Here is a 19,701-nt window from a genome sequence, read left to right as displayed (position 1 = left end):
TTATCTTTTGCATGAAATACAGAATATTCTTTGGCTTAAAACAACACGGTAAGTAAATATCTGGCAAAATGACTAATAAGCATTGTAATTCATAAAGGAATCATGCAGGCCTCTTGAAATTGCAGCTCTATTTAAATATTCATTTATAAATTTGATATAGTTTTCTTTTCCTGCAAGTGACAAGTCAGAAAATTAAAGATTAAAATAAATCTCATTTTGCTGTTGGACTCTGCTACATGCCATACCAGCCGATACGGGATCAGCCAGAATTCAGTCAAGAGCATGAATATGAAACTGAATCAGTATTATATCCAAAATATAGATGGCACAAGTAAAACATTAAAAATATGAGGTTGCATGTGTATGGTGAAAGAAGAACTTCTCAGCAATTACTTTTTATCTGTTTTCTTCAGTATTTTTAACCATGTAAGTATGCTTAGGCTGTATCTAATGAAAAAAAAACACAACACAAAACAGTGAAATACATACTTAGCTATGCTTAAGCACCTTTGAATGGTTTCTTGAACCAAGTTCTCAATTATGCAAAACTCGACAATACTAAAGATGATGCATAGCACAGTACGGAGCCCTACCTGATAACCTCTGCCTACACGAGGAGCGTCAAATACCAAGATGCTGGAGGAAAAGAGGGCAGTGGGAAAGCAGCACTAACATTTAAGAGGAGGAGGTAGGAGACAGGGTTAAGAAACAGCGGCACTGACTTCAGGAGAAGTGGGTGGCAGCGGTAAGCCCCACCTAACCAAAGACCGGGGATTCCCTTCGAACAGTCGGTTAATAGAGTTATTCATTGAATTGGCTGTCATCTAGTGGAAGTACAGCACATTGCACCACACTTCTTACAAGTCTGTAACTGTTTCCCTGACAAATTATCTAGCAAACATTTAGATTTGCTGTTTGGTGTCAAGAGTGAGAATCTTGTAATATTTTTTCCCAAACCAACTATTTTTGAAGACTTAAAAAAAAATAAATTTTATCCCCCATCATGTCCCAAGATATTTCTTGATACATTTTTGTCTTTCTAGAACTCTATTTTTCTGTACTGAACTATCACATGGCAGTCTGGCCCTTTTTGTGTTTCATTTAATGATTTTTGAGATTAAATAATGTAAACCAATGAAATAATTTAACTTGAAGGGCTTTGTTGTTTATATTTATTATTTATTAATATGAATCTTTATTAAACTTTCCACAGTGAAAATTACAGATGGACCAAAAAGCTAGGCCCATCTTCTTTCATTTTGGACACTCAGATCTCTTTTCAGATTAATAAATAATCAATACCAGTCGGTGATAAAAAAGGAAATGAGGCTAATGGGATGAAAAGAGCTTGATAACCAAATATGATATTGCACAGCTCGCACAGTTACTTTTGTAAAAGAAGAAAAACAACACATGAAGTACAAAAGCAGCAAATCAATGAAGTAACAACCCCAGATTTCATTATTTCTTGTGTTGCAATGTAACTAAGACAATGCACCTTTCTATGCATGTTTCACTCTCATTAATGGCAGTAAACTACATTTATGACAAGAATGCAGTCCCTGACTTTACATATCTATGCTCACATCCCCCACCTCATTTTTTTTATTATTACACAACGGTAATGTGGTCTATGAAGTACATAAAAGACTTTTTAACTGAATTCAGTTGTTCCTCACTTGTTTGTAAACGCTGTAAGGACAATTGTCTCACGACATATTTGTAGACAACTCAGAAAAGTATTTATTTAGCTGGCTTTAGAACTGTTAGGCTGTATGTTAACCGCTAAAAAGCAGTGACAATAAATAACGTGTTAACCAAGAGGTCTTGACACAGACCAGTTCTGCAGCCCTGCAATACCACTCTTGAAAAAACTGGTTTTCCAGCACATCTGCCAAACTGCTTCTTCATAGAATCACAGAATGCTTTGGGCTGAAAGGGACCTTCAGAGGTCATCTAGCCCAACCCCCCGGCAGTGAGCAAGGACATCTTCCACTAGACCAGGTTGCTCAGAGCCCCGTCCAACCTAGCCTTGAAAGTTTCCAGGGATGGGGCATTGACCACCTCTCTGGGCAACCTGTGCCAGTGTTTCACCACCCTCAGTGTAAAATATTTCTTCCTTATATCCACTCTAAATCCACCCTCTTTTAGTTTAAAACCCTTACCCCTCGTCGTATGACAACAGGCCCTGCTAAAAAGCCTGTCCCCATCTTACTTATAGTACTTCTCTCCTTTAAGTACTGCAATGCTGCTATAAGGTCTCCCGGCAGCCTTCTCTTCTCCAGGCTGAACAGCCCCGGCTCTCTCAGCCTGTCCTCAAAGGAGAGGTTTGTCCCCATCTTCCTTCTAAGCCTGCTTCAAGCACTGACAGGCTGCCGAGCACTGCCGGTGCAGTCTCACCGTCGGCTTAAGGTTAACGACGCCCGGGCTGCCACCCAAAGCGCTGCCCCCACCCCCGTCCCACTCCTCTCCTTTCCCCTGCCTCCTCCCTGCGGACCTTAAACCCTGAGGCTGCCGGGGCCGCCGCGCCAGGGAGCTGAGCGGGCCGAAGACCGGCCCGCGCGGCTCCGCCATCGGAAAGCAACGCGGGGCCGCCCTGAGGCACCTCGGTCCCTCGCGCACGAGAGGGCACCACGCTGCCCCGCGCGGGGGGAAGGCCCCGGGGAGGGTGGGCCGCGGGCCCCCCAGCACCGCCTCGAAGAGGGCTGAGGCGGCCCCGGCGCCGCTGGACTCCCCTCTCGCCCCTCCGCTGGAGCTGCGGCTTTGCCTCCCCCGGCCCGCCGCAGGGCCTTACCTGTGCGGCCGCAGCCGCCCCGCCCCACCCCGCCGAGCGGCGTCCCCCGCTCCTATGGCGACGCCGCCTCACCTCCCTCGGCCCGCCTCAACGGCCCTTAGCTAGCTGTTGATTGGCTCAAGCATTCCGCCCCGCTGCCAATAGAGGCAGACGACGGAAACGCTCCGCCTTCGCCTTTCGCTGATAGGCCGATGGGCGATTGTAGTCCTTTCCGCGCTCTGGCGAACTACGACTCCCAGGAGCCTCCTCGCCGAATGGGCGGGGCGCTGCCGAGGCTGCGCGCCAGCGGCCGCCGCCTGTTAACCGGCCGACCGGTGCCGCTCCCGGCGTGTGGCCGCGTCACGTGACCTGGCGGGGCGGGGCTAACGGCCGCCTCGCCTCCGCCGGGGACTTCTGCCGCGGCTCCCGGTGGCCGGCCGTCCCGCCATGAGGGCGCTTCCCCCGCGCTGGGGGCCGCTGGCGGTGCGGGCGGCGGCCGGGCTGTGGGGGCCGCCCGTCCCCCTCCGCGCCTGCGGCGGCTCCGCCGAGGCCGGCGGCGGGCGGTCCGTTCGGGAGTGGGCTCTGGCGGTGCGCCCGCGGGGGCGGCTGCGGGTGCGGCTGCCCTGCCAGGTGAGCGTGCGCCCGCTGGACCCGCAGCGCGGCCCGGGCGCCGACCGCGTGCTGGTGGCCGTCAGCGGCGGCGGCCCTCCGCCCCGCGTCCGGGTGGAGTACGACGAGGCGCTGGGGCAGATGGCGATCGCGGCCGACGGCGTGGACGGCGGGGCCGCCGTGGACGTCAGGACGCCCGTGAAGTTCGGTGGGTGCGGCGGGGGCCGGCGGCTGCTCGGCCCGACGGACAGCCCCCTCCCTCGGCCCGGCGGCACCCGGCCGCGCTCCCGCAGGCCGGGCCCGCCGGGGGCTGCGCCGGCACCGCGGCTGCCGCCTCTGGAAGGGCCCTGGGCGGCGGGGCGTGGCAGGGGCACCGTGCCCCTCCGGTGGAGGAGCTGCAGAGCTTCCCGGGCTTGGTTTTTACCTCGTCTTCCCTGACTTCTTGACACATTTGGGTACGTGCTTTGTGGTGGCCCTGTTTGCCGGCGGTAGCTGGTGCAGAAACCCGTGCTGTTCGTGGTCGCTTCCATGCGCCCTTTGGTTTTTGCGCTGAAAAGGTTACACGTGTTCCACGAGAGGCATAACTGCAGCTCGGCTGGGAGACAGCAGTCCCCAGCGTGTGCTGCACCCACCTGCGGTGCCACCGCTGCTCCCAGAAGGGCTGTCACAGAATCACAGACTGGTAGGACTTGGAAGGGACCTCTGTGCGTCATCTAGTCCAACCCTCCTGCCGAAGCAGGGTCACCTACAGCAGGCTGTGCAGGACATTGTCCGGGTGAGTCTTGAATATTCATCTCCAGAGAAGGAGACTCCACAGCCTCCCTGGGCAGCCTGTTCCAGGGCTCCGTCACCCTCAGAGGGAAGAAGTTCTTCCTCATATTCAGACGGAACTTCCTGTGCTTCAGTTTGTGCCCATTGCCCTTGTCCTGTCACTGGGCACCACTGAAAAGAGTCTGTTGGACCTGCCAGCTCCGTTACTGCTTGTTATGGTGAGTGGCCATTTGCAGCGATCGAGAGGGGCTGGAAGGTGACAATGCAGGTGATATGCCAAGAAGGGTTCTCATGTCTGGTACGAGTGTTGGATTATGTTTTTGGGCACAAGGCAAAAAATCTGTGCAGGGTTTCTGGTACAGAGCCTACGAACATCTTTGTGTTAGCCACTACAGCTGTTCTCCCAATAGACATCTATGCTGGACTGGAATACTGACAGTGACTCTGAGAGTCTACCTTCTCTCTTTTTTTTTTTTTTTTTTGTGTCCCCCTATATCTTGAATTCTGCTATGCTGGCTTTTAGGTGGGTTTTTTTTTCTTGTTTTCATTTAAAAGGACCTGAACTGTATATCATTCAAAATGGTTTTGCCATAGCAGCATTCTCTTTTGTTTGCTGATCTTACTCATCCCTACAATTTACTTTTTTTTGTTTGTTTGTTTAGAACACAGTTGATAACTGAAGGGGTGTTTCTTAGATATATTTACCAAGACTTACGGCCTCTTTTGTTTCGTAACAACTAATACAGAGACAAATTTTCTGTAAGCAAAACCGGGGGCTTCTCGCCTCGCACTCCCTGCTCTCAGCATGCTTTACTCTGTCTATGTTAGAATGGCTGCACTGGTTTGTACCATGAGTCCAGCTGGTGTCCTGTCTCCAGCAATGGTCATAAACAGATGCTCAGGCAGGAGTAAGAACAGGACAAACGTAAATGATATTTCATCCAAATGTTCTCTTAGCTGTCAACTCTTTTCAGCTCGGGGGAATTTCTGAGCCTGGTACAGCTCAGCCCCCCTCTCTTCTGAGTGTCCGCTTACACATGTAAACAGCTTCAGGGTGAGAGCTTCCTGGCAAACTCCCTGCCTCTTGGTAGAGAGTCCCTCGAGGAACACTATCCATTCAGCTTCCTGCTAATTTATCAGTCGAGTATGTGGTATTCCAAGATCTTTCTGCAGTTTGTCAGTGAGTTTTTAACTAGTTTGAGTAACTCAGTGTTGTTCATGAAGCTTTTCAACCTTGGTATTTGTGCTGATTTCCAAATTCATGTAGTGTTGAAGATGATGCATAGTTCATAGCTAAAAGGCAATATAGGACTAAGGATATTATCAAAGACGTCTGAAAATTCAGGTTCATTCTCTTGAACAGATCAACTCTTACCTGTATATTCATTGATTCTTTCACTGAACCGTAGCAGACTGCCTTCTCCCAGAGACTTTAGTAGTTTTGACTCTTCCCTGAGAATTGTCAGTTACATTCTTACAGTTTTGTTTTGTTTTGTTTTTTTTCCCCTGCTTGGCAAGTGCAAAGATCACCTTGCCTTGTCTGTAGCACGTTCTCAGAGTCCATCCCAGGATTACAGACAATCAAACCAAAACTCAGTGTCCCATTTATTACCCTTCATTTCTCCAGTACCAGGTGTGCCTGGTTACTGTAGCCATTAGTAATTTTTCAGTTTCTCCAGGACTTCTGAGTGACTATTGTGTGTTACTCTCAGGGGGTGCAATTCATTGTATTAAGATTTGGAGAATCTCAGCCTTCATAAAGAGTTCCACTGCGCGGAACCTTTCCGAAGGTCTCAATAATGAATCCTGATTGATGGGGAAAAAAAGTCGTTTAGCTTTTGTCCTGTATTTGAGATTCTTGTTACACTCTGAATGTCAAGCAACCCTGCAGACTGCCTTACAGTCTTCCTTTTTGAAGTAGGTTGTGTTAGTCTGTTTCTAAGCTGTTCCACTTGGGTTTGTGGTGAACTCATGCAGTTCAGGTTCCCTGGACAGTTTGTGGATTATAATCCCCTTCCACTAGTTGCTGTTTGTCACCCCGTAGTTAGCATGATGCTAGTATTGTCTGTTCATGCTGTTATCTGGGCATATCCAGAGATGTATTTCCTAAAACGCAAACATATTTTTTTTTTGTACTCGAAGTTCTACTGTAAGTGTCCTTTCAGCTCTGGTTTGGTTTTTGGGTTCTAAGAGTAGTACTTTAGGCTTGGGTTGTCTCGTTACGTTATTTAGGAAAGAATTATCCATTAGACATCATTGCATAAGCGAAAGAACTTATCCTTTGTAAAAACACATCTCAAATCGGGATATGTTGTTGCTCTGCAAGCACTTTGGCTTTTCTCTGGCCTTCCTTGAATGCATGAGGAGGATGTTAACTCTGTTCTGTTTAGACTGTTTTACCTGAGCTCTCTTTCTGTCATTTAGCTATAAGAAGTTCAGAAGTTGATGTGAATGTCTTTACAGTATTCTAGCTTCTTTCTTGGTTTTGGAAGCTGTGGCATTTCATAGCAACTTTCACAATTTAGGTTGGAGCTTATCCAGGAAGCTGTAAGTTAGCTAAAACTCCTTAGACCCTGAAGAGCATGTGCAGAAGATGCTAGATTATGATCTTAAGTATGCATTTTAAACCAAAGGCAAATTGTAAGCAGCCCAGTAGGGCAAGTACTAAAGGATATTCTGTTTCTTACTGTCTAGTTTTATGCTATGTATAGTCATTCAATATTATATACAATCTGATAATCCTCTCTGGTACATTTAACCTTCATAGATGCTGGATGTCAGTGGATTTCTCTGTAATCTAGCCTATTTATTTTCCTTCAGGTCACATGTACATTAGCTATTTATTCCAGGGACAGCATAGGCACATGGCTGTAGGTTCGGAGTCTGTTCAGCATATAGAGAACCCTGTGTCTTGGCATGTCGGACTACACGTGCTAATTAAACCTGAAACCAGCTTTCTGATTTCTGGTTACTGTATGTTGACTGAGTACTCAAAAGTGAACCCAACTGAGGTCTTGCCTAACCAGAATTTGAGAATCATCTGTCTTACCATGTGGTTCTTATGTTTTGCTTTAGTATGTACATATTATAATAAACCATAGCATGATTTGGGTTGGAGGGGACCTCAGAACGTTTCTAGTTCAACCTCCTTCTCAAACCAGGGTCAACTCTGAGGTCAGAGGAGACTGCTCAGAGCTTTATCCAGTCTGGTTTTGAAAATGTCCGAGAATGATGACTACACAACCTCCTTTGGCAAACTGTTCCAATGCTTTTTCCGTATTATACCTTGGTGAAGAGAACCGAGGCTTCTATGCCAAAGTCAGGGTGGAGAACTATGAGTGTTGAAGTGGTGGCCAAGCTTCACAGAGTAGAATACCACAGCTCTGCCCCATCTGGCACGGTCTAGGTACACCTGTAAGCCAGTATAGTTTTTTTTTAATTCTTTTGTTTGTTTGTTAATTTTTTATTATCAGTTCTCTCCTTGGGAAAACTTAACTCTTCCAAGTCTAATTTAAGTGCATGAGATCACTCGGCTTCTTGGTTCTTGTGGAACTAACTAAGCAAACTGAGTCAATGTGTGTGGGGGTCTTGAATGTTTCTGTGAATTACCAAAACCATGGTGTTATGCTATCACTTAAATAATTTTTCAGCCTACTTATATGAGGGGGGGAACGTAAGCTCTTGGGACTGCTTGTTTCTGCTTGTTGTTTTTTGTAAACGTTAGTGGAAAGCAAATGTCAATGTTTCCAACAGCATATTTTTCTGAAGTCTTAACAAATTAATGAATTGGAAAAAAAGTCATCAGTGTCTGCTCCGAAGTATGGCAGACTTATAGCCTCATAGTAGCAAATACTGTAATCTGATGCCCTCAATAAATAGCTTTTCCCGGACTGAATTATTTTACATGCATGCTCACTGGTAAGCTTTCTCTATGAGCAGAGAACTGGATCATCATGAAACCCTTCTAGTAGTCCAGGGCTACCGAGTCACTTCAAAATAAGTAATTTTCCAGTCTATTTCAAGTATTATAGCTTAAGATGGTATTTCTGAGGTACCCCTGCCTAGATTCTGATACCAAAGTTCTTTTTCTCCCTGTGTACCTTTATTTCCAGTACCAGTCCTTTGCATCTCAAAAATTTTCATGTGTTCTTTGAGGGTTGTGTGGCTGAAGTTGGCTTCAGCCTTCATCTTTGCTAGGGAGTAATCAAACTAGCTATTTTTGGAGCTTTGGCACTGAAACAGATTGTATCCTGTTTTTCCTTGCTTCTTGAAATTTTGTTAGCAATATTATTCAGCTTTTAGCCTGTCTCTTTGTGGAGTCGTTTATCCTTGCTTCAGGAAGGCTGTTTGTGAGACAGAGGGATTCCTTTCCTTGTCCACTGATTTTTGTAATATCAAGGCTAGCAAAGCGTTGTGACTCTGCAGAGGATCAAGGCACTAAGTATGTTTCCAGGAATCCCTGGTGTTTCTTGACAACGTGCTCATGAATCCCCGGACTTCTGTGTCCTCGTTTGGCACCCATCTTTGATGCAGCTAGGATTACACTACTAATCTACCTTTCAAATGATGGCCATAATATACCCTGCAGGATCAGAAGTTTCTATTAACCTTATAAAAGTCATATTAAGTTGGTATCATGGCTAACCTGACTGCTCTTAAGCCTTTTCCTCACCCCTTTTGACAGGAGCGCTAAGGGCAGGAGGCTATCCAGCTGATTGAATTCAGTGATTTGCACAAGCATACTGGATTTTGGACCTCTTTCTTCTCAGAACGCAAAATAGCAAAAGTCTTGGATGTAGATCTCCTGCAGGACTGTGCAGTTTTCCAGTGGGTGAATTAGGCAGTTTTGAGAAAGACAGCTTGTATTTCAAAAATAATACTGCATTCTTTTTGAACTCTCCAGGCTTCTGCTGTGCGGGGACGTACTGCTTCAAGTGTTGATGTTGGGAGAGTGCCTCTATTTGTATCTCTTGGAACTGTGTTTAAACAATCCAAATGCTCCCTGAGAAGTAAAACCTTATGGAAAAGTTTTGTCTCCATTTCAGAACCTGTAGATCAGCATCGAATTGAAATAGCTCAGATACCACTCAAATATTTTTAGTCTAGTGAAACTGTCTGGGCTTTACCAACATAGAACCTTGTGGTGCTGGCCCTCAAGCCTCTGTCACCAGTCCAGTTTGCCAGGTTTTGTGCTTTTTGCATGCCTCAAAGCTTATCTTAAAGTTTACTTAAATGTAAGAAACATATAGTTTGATGAAAATCTTGGTCACAGTATCTCTTTCTTGGAAGTCTTCCGTGAAGAGGCTAAGAAAACAATATCTGCAAATAAAACAGTTTTGTGGAAAACCTGCTTATCCAGTCCACCTCTTCTAGCCCTCTTTCGTAGGGATTTGTTACCTGTGACACAGTCTCCATCCTTTACTAAATTTAACCTCTTAGTTTACTGTGGCAAGAAGGTAGCACTCTTGCAGCAAAGATGTAAGGTGTTTTAGGTCTGCTGCTTGGATTCTCATGGTTGGTCAGGTGGTGAAACTTCCTTTCCTTATTAATTGGAGCTCTCAGTCTCTCGTCTTCATGGTCTGCGAGATACTGTTGTCATGGTTCCAGCATGTGTTCTGAGCAGCAGCGTGACAGTATTGAGCTTCAGCCTCTGCTGTGTCATGGATCTAACTTGGGGAATCTTGTTGGGGCAGAGCTTGTTATTCGTACTCTGATTCTTCTTCTCATATTTCTGGTCACCTTAGCAGATAGTGGAGATGCAAGGAAGACTTTCACAGGTGCTTAAATGAAGGTTTCTTTCCCAGATAATCTCCTTTTCTTTAGAGAGTAACAAGCTCACTTTCTCTCTCTTAGTCTTTAAGTGATGTGTCTTGCAGCAAACACTTCTGTTCAGTTTTTCTTCTTTCTGTCTTTTATCCTTAGAATAACAAAATCACTTTGTTCTTCTCCTGCCTATAGCTTTTGCCAGTTGTTACGGTGGCCATACATATATATTATTATTAATGTAGTCAGAATCCCCAGACTGCACATTCTCAAACTTCTTCCCAGTTCCTTAAACTCAGGAGTGAGCTGAAGTGGCAGAAAAATGCTTTTGCAGCTCCTCTGTGAAGCACTATGAGCCCATAAATTACTGCCTTGGTAATAGAGTTATCTACAAGACCTAGTGACTTTTCTGTGTGGGAGCATATGAACAGTAATAAGGTGAGGTGACTGGGACTAGCGCAGACATGCTTCTTCATGCCAGGGGGCTAAGTCAGGCCTTCCAGAAGGCTAGGGAAGAATGACGCTTTCAAACTCTCTATACATGTTTTTGTGTTATGCTGCTTCCTAGTTGAAGCAGAATAGATCTAAGCAAGACCTATGTATTTGTGCTGTTGAATCTTATTCCTCTACCTGTGGCCTCAAACAACCTGCCAACCTTTCCACCCCAAAACCCATGTCAGGGTACCCAAATATCTCAGTAGAATTGCTAATAGAATTGGTGACTAGGGTAGCTGTGAGATGGAGGTGGAGTTTGGGAGTGGGTTTGAGAAGAGAAAAAAAAAACCCCACAACACACAAAAACCAAAAAAAGCCCCAGAACAAACCCAAACTTTACCAAAGGACTACACCCTGCCAATTCCTTGCCAGAGGTTACAGTCGCTCTGCGGTTTCTTCATGTTCTCTCTAGAAGCTGGATGGCTATATGCAGGCTTACAAAATTTTCAGTGTTAATTGTTGATAGTGACTGATCATGCAATTGAAAGTATGGGGCCAAACTTTGCAAGAAGGTTCTTCAGTAATAAAGCAGCTGCAGTTTTTCCCTACTGTATGTAGTCATTATATAAAGTGATCATGTACTATGTTAAATAGATCTGACTCTTCTCATTCTGTTGCTAACAAAACTCTTTTAATTCTAGATCTGGATATCAAAACATCAGGGACTGGCTGCGTGAAGATTCAGAAAATAGAATGTGATAACTGCAAAATAGAAACGGAGAAGGGGACTAGTGTCTTGCAGTCAATAAAGGTACAGAGAACCCTCCCCCACTCCATTAGTGTTTTAAAAGGGATTGTGTGGTGGAATCTAGTATAAAAATTTAAGTACCAGTTTTGGAGATGAGGACTACTGTGGTATTTCTAAGTGTTACTATGTATGTAGCACCTCACCTTTATTTGTTGCATACAATTATGACACAAAGTCAATAACACTGAATAATGTGGAGTCAGAAGTCCAGGTACCTTTGATAGCCAAAGCCAGCAGAAGCAGTGACAGCAGTAAGCCTGCTATCTGCCCTCCCTGCCCCTCAAAAAAAAAAGACAGAGTGGGATTTCCTGTGTAGTAGGTTAATAGTTGTGCTTGCTCAGTGCGGACTTTGCAGTGTGCTGCTTTTTTTTTTTTGCTGTAGTTTTTTAATAATTCTACTATATCAGTGCTATTGACAAACTTTTCAGATTAGTTTTCAATCAGAAGTTACACACTACACGTCCAAAACACCTGACTGAAATTTACCTGTTAAATATTATAGATTCTGTGATTCTGTGATATATCATGATCCTGACCTTGGTTTTTCAATCTTAAGACTTCAGGTTTGCTGACATAGACTTTTGTAGCGATAATCAAAGTGTATCTGACTGAGTTGCTGTTTAGAATCAAATTCACTTGAATAATTGGGATTGTACCTGCAGGAATTGGTATAAATTCAAAAGATGGGATTTTCAAATAAGGTAATTCCTAAGTTTAAGTATTTTTGAGATATGAAAAGTCTTTCGACATTTTTCTCTACCATCGTAAGAGATGATTTTATAGCGCACATGGGAAGCAGATTACTCCATATTCAGTGAACTATAGACAAGTTGTATCTTCCAGATTTTGTGTACTTGACCATATTACTCTCAAAAAGGTAACTAAAATCAAACAAAAAGTTAACAGTACTGTACGTGTTACTGCTGTTTAAAGCTTTGGTTAAAAATCACTCTCTGTTACAGAATAATAACAGCAAACAACAGTACATGAGAAACTACATAATATGAGAAAACAAGGTAGTTTTGGCCAGCAGTAGACAGTGATCACAGCGTGCCATCGCAATTGTCAAGAATTTTTTTGTGATGTCATGGAAGAAGGTGATTTTGAGGAAAGACAGCTAACTGATTTCATGGGCATCTCTTCTCGTATACAGTCGGAGGTGTGAAAGATGGTGAATTTTAAAAATGAAAAAGCCAGTTCTATTTCCCTTGACACTTCCAAGTAGCAATGAAACAATACTCTCTAATGAACTGAAAAGAAGGCCGCAAAGTCACCAGTTTGGAGCTTCTGAGACCAACTCCTCCAGCGCCTCATTATAGTTTAGAGGAGCTTGGTGTTGCTTTTATTCACTGTCAAATTTGAGCCTTGCTTGATTCACAAAAATGTCAGGAAAACAAGTGTAAAAGCTGATCCTTCCTTTGTGCCTGTGCATCAATGTGCCCACCATGATGGGGGCAGGAAGGTTCTTTGCTCGCTTAGGCCTCAGGTGAGAGGAATGGCCTTGTCCCCGAGGGCATTTAAAATTTAAAGTACCGAGAAAGAACTGCAGATTTCAACTGAAACTCGTGTCAAAACAAAGCTTTGGTAAATTTATAAGGCTTCGACGCGCTTTTTTAACCAAAGTAGTAACCCGAAGTATTGTTTTGGGTTGTGAGTGGTGATTGATTGCCTTTGTTCTGGTTACTGTGACAGCTTCAACATACAGTGCTGGAGAAGATATGTTACCACTCTTCATTTGGTTGACTGAAGTAGTGAGATGAAGGTTTTGAATTAAAATTACTGACCATGTAGGTGTTTGCAAGAGCAAACAATTGTTCAGTTACAGTATCTCTGAACTGTACAATCAGTTTTTAATCTAATGTTGTTTTTAAGAAGTACTGTAGTTCTAGTAAGGCAACTGTAACTCGGTTTTTCTAATACAGGTGCAGGAATTATACTCTGTAGTAGCAGAGATGAACAATTATTAGTAAGAAGCAGAATTGTTAACCTTTTGGATTTTTTTCAGGACTACTAAAATGTTACGGACTGGATTCTGCAGTGCAGTCAAGAGCTGGTTCGCCTGTAGGGAATGTGCTTTACTGAGCATGCTGAGGGGATGCTGCCCTCCCCGGGTGGATAGAAGAGCTGTTCAGTGTTGCTTCACTGTCACGCTGTCTGCAAACCGCACTGACTAGCAGAGCAGGAGACCCTTTATTTACAGTGGAGAGCACAAGACTGATCAATGACTTTAAATAAATAAAAAAATCTGGTCGTGTGGGGATTATTCAACAGCACCGGCAAACAGCTTCACAGCTGCTAGTTCTGTTAACTTGCCACAGACTGCAAGAAGTTGTTTGTGTAACTTGTAATTCAAAGAACTTTCTGATTCTTAGTATCCTGTATGGTGTCCTTACAGAAGACCTAGAAATTTGACATCTACTTTCCTTAATTGTGCATGCTAGTAATTGAACAGGAAAGATGAGTATTCTGTATGAGGCTTTTTTAGTAGATTTTGACTGATAACTTTTGGTGTAGTAGGCAGTACCCAGCCAGTGAGATCTGAGGATTGGTTTATTGATATTTTTTTTTTTTTGGTGATTGTTTTGTAATTGGCTCAAGTTCACCATATCCCTTCCAAGTCTCTAGGTCAACTCATAGTAGCAGTAATTCTAAAATACAGTTATGGCTTCTAGGTCTGCTTCAGAGTATAAATTATTCCCAAATTCTTTATTGAGAAAGCAGTGCTGCATCTTTTAAATTTTTTTTCCTGCTTCTTATTACAGTCCATCAGCTTAGCAGTGACAGTGAGACCAAGGAGATCCTTTAATTTTGTTTCTGTGTTCCGTGATTACTTCTGACTCCTTGACTGTGCCAGCGATAACAAGAATTTCCAGGTGTCTCTTGTATGACCAATGGAAGACCTGCCATGCTTCCTCACCACATACCATGTCTGAGCCTGGCTTCTTAAAGACCTGCACCACTGCCCTTCCTTTCTTTGAACCAAACAAATTTTTGTTACTCTTTTGACATCTGTCATGGCCTTGACAGCCTTTTACCTCTTCCTTCCTCAAACCTTTCTCCCTTGCTAGGAGAAGCCCTATGACAAATTACTGCTTCTTACTTTCAGCTAGTGGAATACTCCCTCTTAATAAAAAAGCTACTTGACCATTGTAACTTGCTTCCTCTCTCAGCAAATCCTGCTGTCTGTCAGTGTCTGTATTGACACCTGCCTCTGAAAGTATGTTGTGTTGTTTTTGTTTTTTTTTTTAAGAGGGTAGGAGTAGTCTAATAATTCTGCAGAAAAAAGTTGAGGGACCTGTGTCATATCAAAGCTTTTCTTAGCCCAAAAATGATAGGGTAAAAAAAAAAAAAACAGAGAAAATTGGGGAGGTAAGTGTGTGTGTTGTGATTTTATGTTGGTTAACTATCAGTGGCCATACTGGCAGGTCATTGCTATACATTAATTCTTCTAATCTTCTAAGTCCCTGTGTGTTCCTCAAGTTACTTGCTTGGAGGATTTGCTCTTTAACCATTATTCTGATAATTTGCCTAGTGTAACAGCCTCAAAGGAACTATGATGTCTGGCCGAGGCATCTAATTTGACTTTATCCTGTTCACTGTATATGGAGAGAATCAGCCATTACATTTATATAGAAACTTAACTGAACAGCTGAGTTATGTACAACTTCTAAAAGGTCTGAAGCACTACTGTAATCTGAAGTGACAGGTGTTGCATTTTACTGTGGGAAAGCCTCTTTGATGAAGAGCAGAAAGTAAGACTTGAACACAAAGATTAAGAAACACTGCTCTAGAGTTCTTACTGTCTTATGATTATCCTAACCATATGATTTTTAAACTTTTTTTCAGAGCCATAAAATTGATATAAGGACAAATGGTGGCAAAGTAATTGGTCTTGGAACGCTTTGTGGAAATACGGATATCCGTGCAACGGAGAAGGGTGTAAGTAAGAAGTACAAATTTCTCTTCAGTGACTTATTCAGCTTGTTTGTTGCAAAATGATTAAATTTTGAAGAATATGCTGAAAAATATTTAATGACACTCCTTGGTTGATTGTCATTTCACTGTTAACTTACATTTTGCATTTTTAACTATACTATCTAATCTTATGCTTGATTTGTATTAGTAAACAGGCTCCACAGAAAAAGCAGCATCACCATAGAGGTTGTGCTAGCTGATGCAACTCATCAGCTTTAATTATGTAGACCCTCACAACACTTAAGCTTTTCACTTGCCTGCTATCTAGGCACCTGGATTCTACAGTAGGCCCATGAGTTTATTTTGGTGTCTCATGAATAGGGGCTTGATATTTGTACGTGCTGTACGGAAGACCAGAAGGTTTTCTGTATTTCTTTGCAGCTGAGGAAATATAATCGCATGTAATCTTGTTATGACATGCAGTGAGAAGAATCATGAACAGGAAAAGAGTTTTCACAGAGAAGCAGCTTGCTTTGTTCAGCAGATGGCAGCATGAGACAAACCTCGTACGACTCTGATCTGGTTTGGTTTCTTGCCATAGTCAATTCTCCATTATTTAAAATAATGTAGAGCTAGGCTCCCTTACATAATACTGCAGTTCCCACACCCACCATGGTTTTTAGGCTCAACTTGAATGTTTAGGCATCATAATGTCCATGCAACTGGTTGAGTTAGGATTTATTAGATCTGAAGCACTGCTTATGTGGAGCCAAGCCAAGTCTGGAAGTAGCTTGGATGCATGCACTAGTGTCAGACTGAGCAGGTACCTGTAAAACAAGCAAATGGGAACGAATCAGAAAGAGTGCAGGTAGCTCTCCCTAGCAAAGGACAGAATTGAGACCAAGCTATTAAGTTCTCAGAGTCCAGAATCGCATCTCTGAAGTGCCATTTGGCACTGTTGTACACCTTGTAGATTGGACTCTGAGTTTATATGTTCACTTGTCTAGAGCTGGTTGTGAACTGTTCTTAAATTCCTCCTATAAACTGAGCAGCTTGCCCAATGGATTTTCCAAAAACTGTCAACATTAAATTACCTGGATATCTTTGTAGTGGATGCTAGCCTGCCTTTTATGTACAAAAAAGCCCCAGGGCTGCTGTAGCTGTGGTGTTGTTGGGGGTGGTTTAGTTTGGAGAAGAGGAGGCTGAGGGGAGACCTTACTGCTCTTTACAGCTACCCAAAAGGAGGTTGTGGCGAGGTGGGTGTCGGTCTCTTCTCCCAAGTAAGAAGCGATGGGACAAGAGGAAACAGTCTCGAGCTGTGCCAGGGGAGATTTAGTTTGGATATTAGGAAAAATTTCTTCATGGAAAGGGTTATCAAGCATTGGAACAGGCTGCCCAGGGAAGTGGTTGAGTCACCATCCCTGAAGCTATTTAAAAGATGTGTAGATGTGGCAGTTAGGGATGTGGTTTAGTGGTAGACTTGGCAGTGTTAGGTTTACAGCTGGACTTGATGATCTTAAGGGTATTTTCCAACCTAAATGATTTTATGATTGGTATTTCTTCATGAACATTATTTCATCCCAGCAAGACCTCCCAGCATAACGCAGAGTGGGTAAGGTGACATGCTCTGTTGATGCCACAGTTGGACTAATCAGTGCAAATTGATCAGCAGTTCCCTTGGGCCTATTACGAGTTAGTGGAGCTAGGATCCATCCTAAGCCACTAGCAGCCACAGGGAATGGAAGAGGGCAGAGGTGGTTCACAGCTTTCTTGAAGTGTCATCCATCTTCGTGCAGAGGACTTCTGTTGGAAGGATCTGAAAACTGGACTCCTTGCTTTCTGTCTGCGAATGAGATTGAGTGCATTCTAGAAAGTGCTTTGACTGCTGTGGATTCGTGCTGTTCACAGCATACTGTCCTGGTGGTGGTCTTTAAATTAGAATTGCGCTGCTTAGTCATTCATCCCAAGCTAGTTTGTTACATCAGTGCAGTCCATGGAGTTCATTTCAAGTAGCATCTTGCTAATGTGGATAAAAACAAGTGGATGGTAGAAAAATAATTAGATCTGTATCTATGTGAGAATATAGTTCATGAAGATGAGAAATGTAATTGTTTTGCTTTGAGTCTTTTAGTGCTGTTTAAAAATGTAACATTTTTGAGACACACTGTCCTTCTGAATCAATAAACCAAATTTCATGCAGATTAAGCTAAAGTGTATCTTTGTGATCATAAATACTTAAATAGTGTGTACTATTGGTAGAAGTCTCTCTTACAGTTGTAAAACTGTAGTAACTTGAGTGAAGTGAGTCATGTTAACAGGAATTTACAGTTGTGGAACCATATTTTGACTTGTGTTACTGGACTTCTCATTAACAAACTTTGGTGTGTAGTTAGGAAGGACTGTGTGAGATTTCTTTTCTCAATGGGCCACTTCTGTTAATAGTCAGTCAGTCTTACATCTCCTGTGTGTGTTTGTATGAGATGTTTCTTCCAACAGTTGTAGTCATCATTATGTAATTATGGCTCTGTCAGCATTTCCAGCCCCCTCCTGGAGGTGGAGAGGGAAGGGATGTGGTAAAGGGCACTAAGCACTTGAGAAACAGAATATTCTTAAGGGGTAAAATGGAGAAGACACCAGTAAAATACTTGAGCAAGGACAGCACAAAAAGTAAGGCCGAGAAGAGGAATATGTGGGGAAGGAGCTGTTTATGTTGTATTTAAACATAGCAAGATGTTAGTTTTTGTCTTGAAAATGTGTTAAGGTGCAAAAACATTCTCAGTCTGATTTATGGAGATGGACTGACACTTTAAAGGGTGAGAACCTGATGGAGCTTCAGCATGTGGTCAGTCTCAGTAACTGCAACTCCCAAGACTGCTCTCCAGGGAAGCAATTTTTCCAGAAAACCTAGTGGCTCAATGGACAAAAATAATGAAATTTGTTTGACTGGGGAGTTGTTACCTAATCTGTGCCACAGGGACTTATCTATAACACTTATTTAGCAGAGCCAAACATCTATGTTCTGCCAAAAAAACATAAAAATTAAAGAATTGGGGATTAAAAACATATTTAGTCTCAGCAAAAAGCAATCCTATTTTTTTTTTCATGCTTTCCCTATCTAGAATACTTTTTTAGTCTCATACTTGAGCAGTCTGACTTCCTTCCCCCCCAGATTTGGGTTATTCTGAAACAAATGTTCATTGTATTGGTAGAGGTTGTTTTTTTTTTTATAGTAACTAGCTGACTAAGTACTTCTTTTTATCATGTGCTGAGACAACTCTTTATTGCTGTGCATTTTTAAGAAAGTAGTTGAGGCTGATAAATAATGTGAGTTGGTATGTGAGTTTGTTTATAATAAAGCACTTAATAATATTTGAATAGGATAAATATCTAAATAGAGTCAAGGCTTGCATACCATAGTAACAGATGTAGCTTTTTGGGCTTTCCTTTTCCTATTCAGGGATGCCACAAGGCAGCCAGTTTGCACCCAAACTATGCAGGTGTTTTTATTTTATTCACCCCTCTTAAAGTGTGCCTTGCTGTATTTTCATTGTGTGGATAGCAATGATAGCCCTGCTAAAATTGGAAAGGCTCTTTGGAAGTTATTTAACTCTTCAGAACAGGTTTAGATCGTAGAGCCTAAAATGACAATGGCTTTTCTTTGACTTGTTGCTTTGGCCACAGCAGGTTTACACTTTGCCATCCTGGGTGAGGGAGTAGTGGAGTACGCTGTGGGAAACATTCCTAGGACGGCTGCAGTGTATACTTAGAGTTTTTAAGGTCTCTGCTTGTTAGAGTTTTGTTAGAAGCATTGAAAGATTGAAAAGCTGAATTACTCTCACTTTCAGTAGTGACAAATTATGCCTTAATATCATCATTTTTGTTTACTGTTGATGCTTAGATTCTGTAGCATAGTTCTCAGCGGCATCGCCTGCAGAGATTGTAGATACTTTCACATAGCTCTAATACTGGCACAGCACTTTGATCACCAGATTTTCTTAAAGGTTAATGTATCTTGTTACGTTCTTGGAGGCCTACTTTGTATTGTAGCCTCATGTCAAAAGTCTTAAGATAGTAGTGTGTTCTGTAATCTTATGATTTAATGTGTAAAGACGGCATAAAGCTCAATATGTATGGGTTGGTAAGGTCGCAGTATAATTTGACTGTCCTATACTCCGTACTAAACCAGCCTCTTTAGCTCACTTCTTGGGACAAAATACAGCGTGGATTTTGTGCAACGCTAGTTGCTGTTTGGCAGAATTATTCTTACTTCATCCATAGCTTATTCTTTACATAATATAACACTAGAAGGGTCAGCAGACTTATTTTTTTTGTATTAACTTTTTTCCACAAGATGACAATGCTAAAATGACAAAGTGGATTTAAAGATAATTTGACATAAGGCATAGTTTGATCTAGAAGGCCATATATCATTTCATGTAATGAATAAGGATTTTGTGCAATCCACCTAAAGTCTGCATAAGCAAAATAGAAACACATTGAATGGGGGTTAAGTATAAACTATTGCATGATTCCATCATAAATCAAGTTTGACTGAGGAAGAGTAGAATTAAATTCATATGATAGTTGCACAGGCATGTGATTTCATCTATCTTTGTTCAGGTAGGCA

The 19,701-nt window shown here is 42.7% G+C and overlaps 2 protein-coding genes across 3 annotated transcripts in view; one reads left to right on the top strand and one right to left on the bottom strand.

Moving 5' to 3' along the window:
* The window catches only part of CCDC146 (coiled-coil domain containing 146), an 86,661-nt gene extending 83,815 nt beyond the window's left edge, over nucleotides 1-2,846 (bottom strand). Inside the window, exon 1 of the mRNA XM_075429463.1 lies at nucleotides 2,795-2,846. The gene's annotated coding sequence lies outside the window, so the exon portion shown is untranslated. The remainder of the gene's footprint in view (nucleotides 1-2,794) is intronic.
* A 374-nt stretch (nucleotides 2,847-3,220) lies between these two features.
* The window catches only part of FAM185A (family with sequence similarity 185 member A), a 43,571-nt gene continuing 27,090 nt past the window's right edge, over nucleotides 3,221-19,701 (top strand). For both annotated transcript variants that reach the window (XM_075428372.1, XM_075428371.1), the window contains exons 1-3: nucleotides 3,221-3,590; nucleotides 11,053-11,162; nucleotides 15,006-15,098. In XM_075428372.1, the coding sequence (XP_075284487.1) occupies nucleotides 3,221-3,590; nucleotides 11,053-11,162; nucleotides 15,006-15,098 (573 nt within the window). The remainder of the gene's footprint in view (nucleotides 3,591-11,052; nucleotides 11,163-15,005; nucleotides 15,099-19,701) is intronic.

The sequence above is a fragment of the Opisthocomus hoazin genome, chromosome 8 (assembly GCF_030867145.1).
Source record: "Opisthocomus hoazin isolate bOpiHoa1 chromosome 8, bOpiHoa1.hap1, whole genome shotgun sequence".
NCBI lineage: Eukaryota > Metazoa > Chordata > Aves > Opisthocomiformes > Opisthocomidae > Opisthocomus > Opisthocomus hoazin.
The sequence above is the reverse complement of the archived record's forward strand: the minus strand, read 5'-3'. Positions and strand labels throughout refer to the sequence as shown.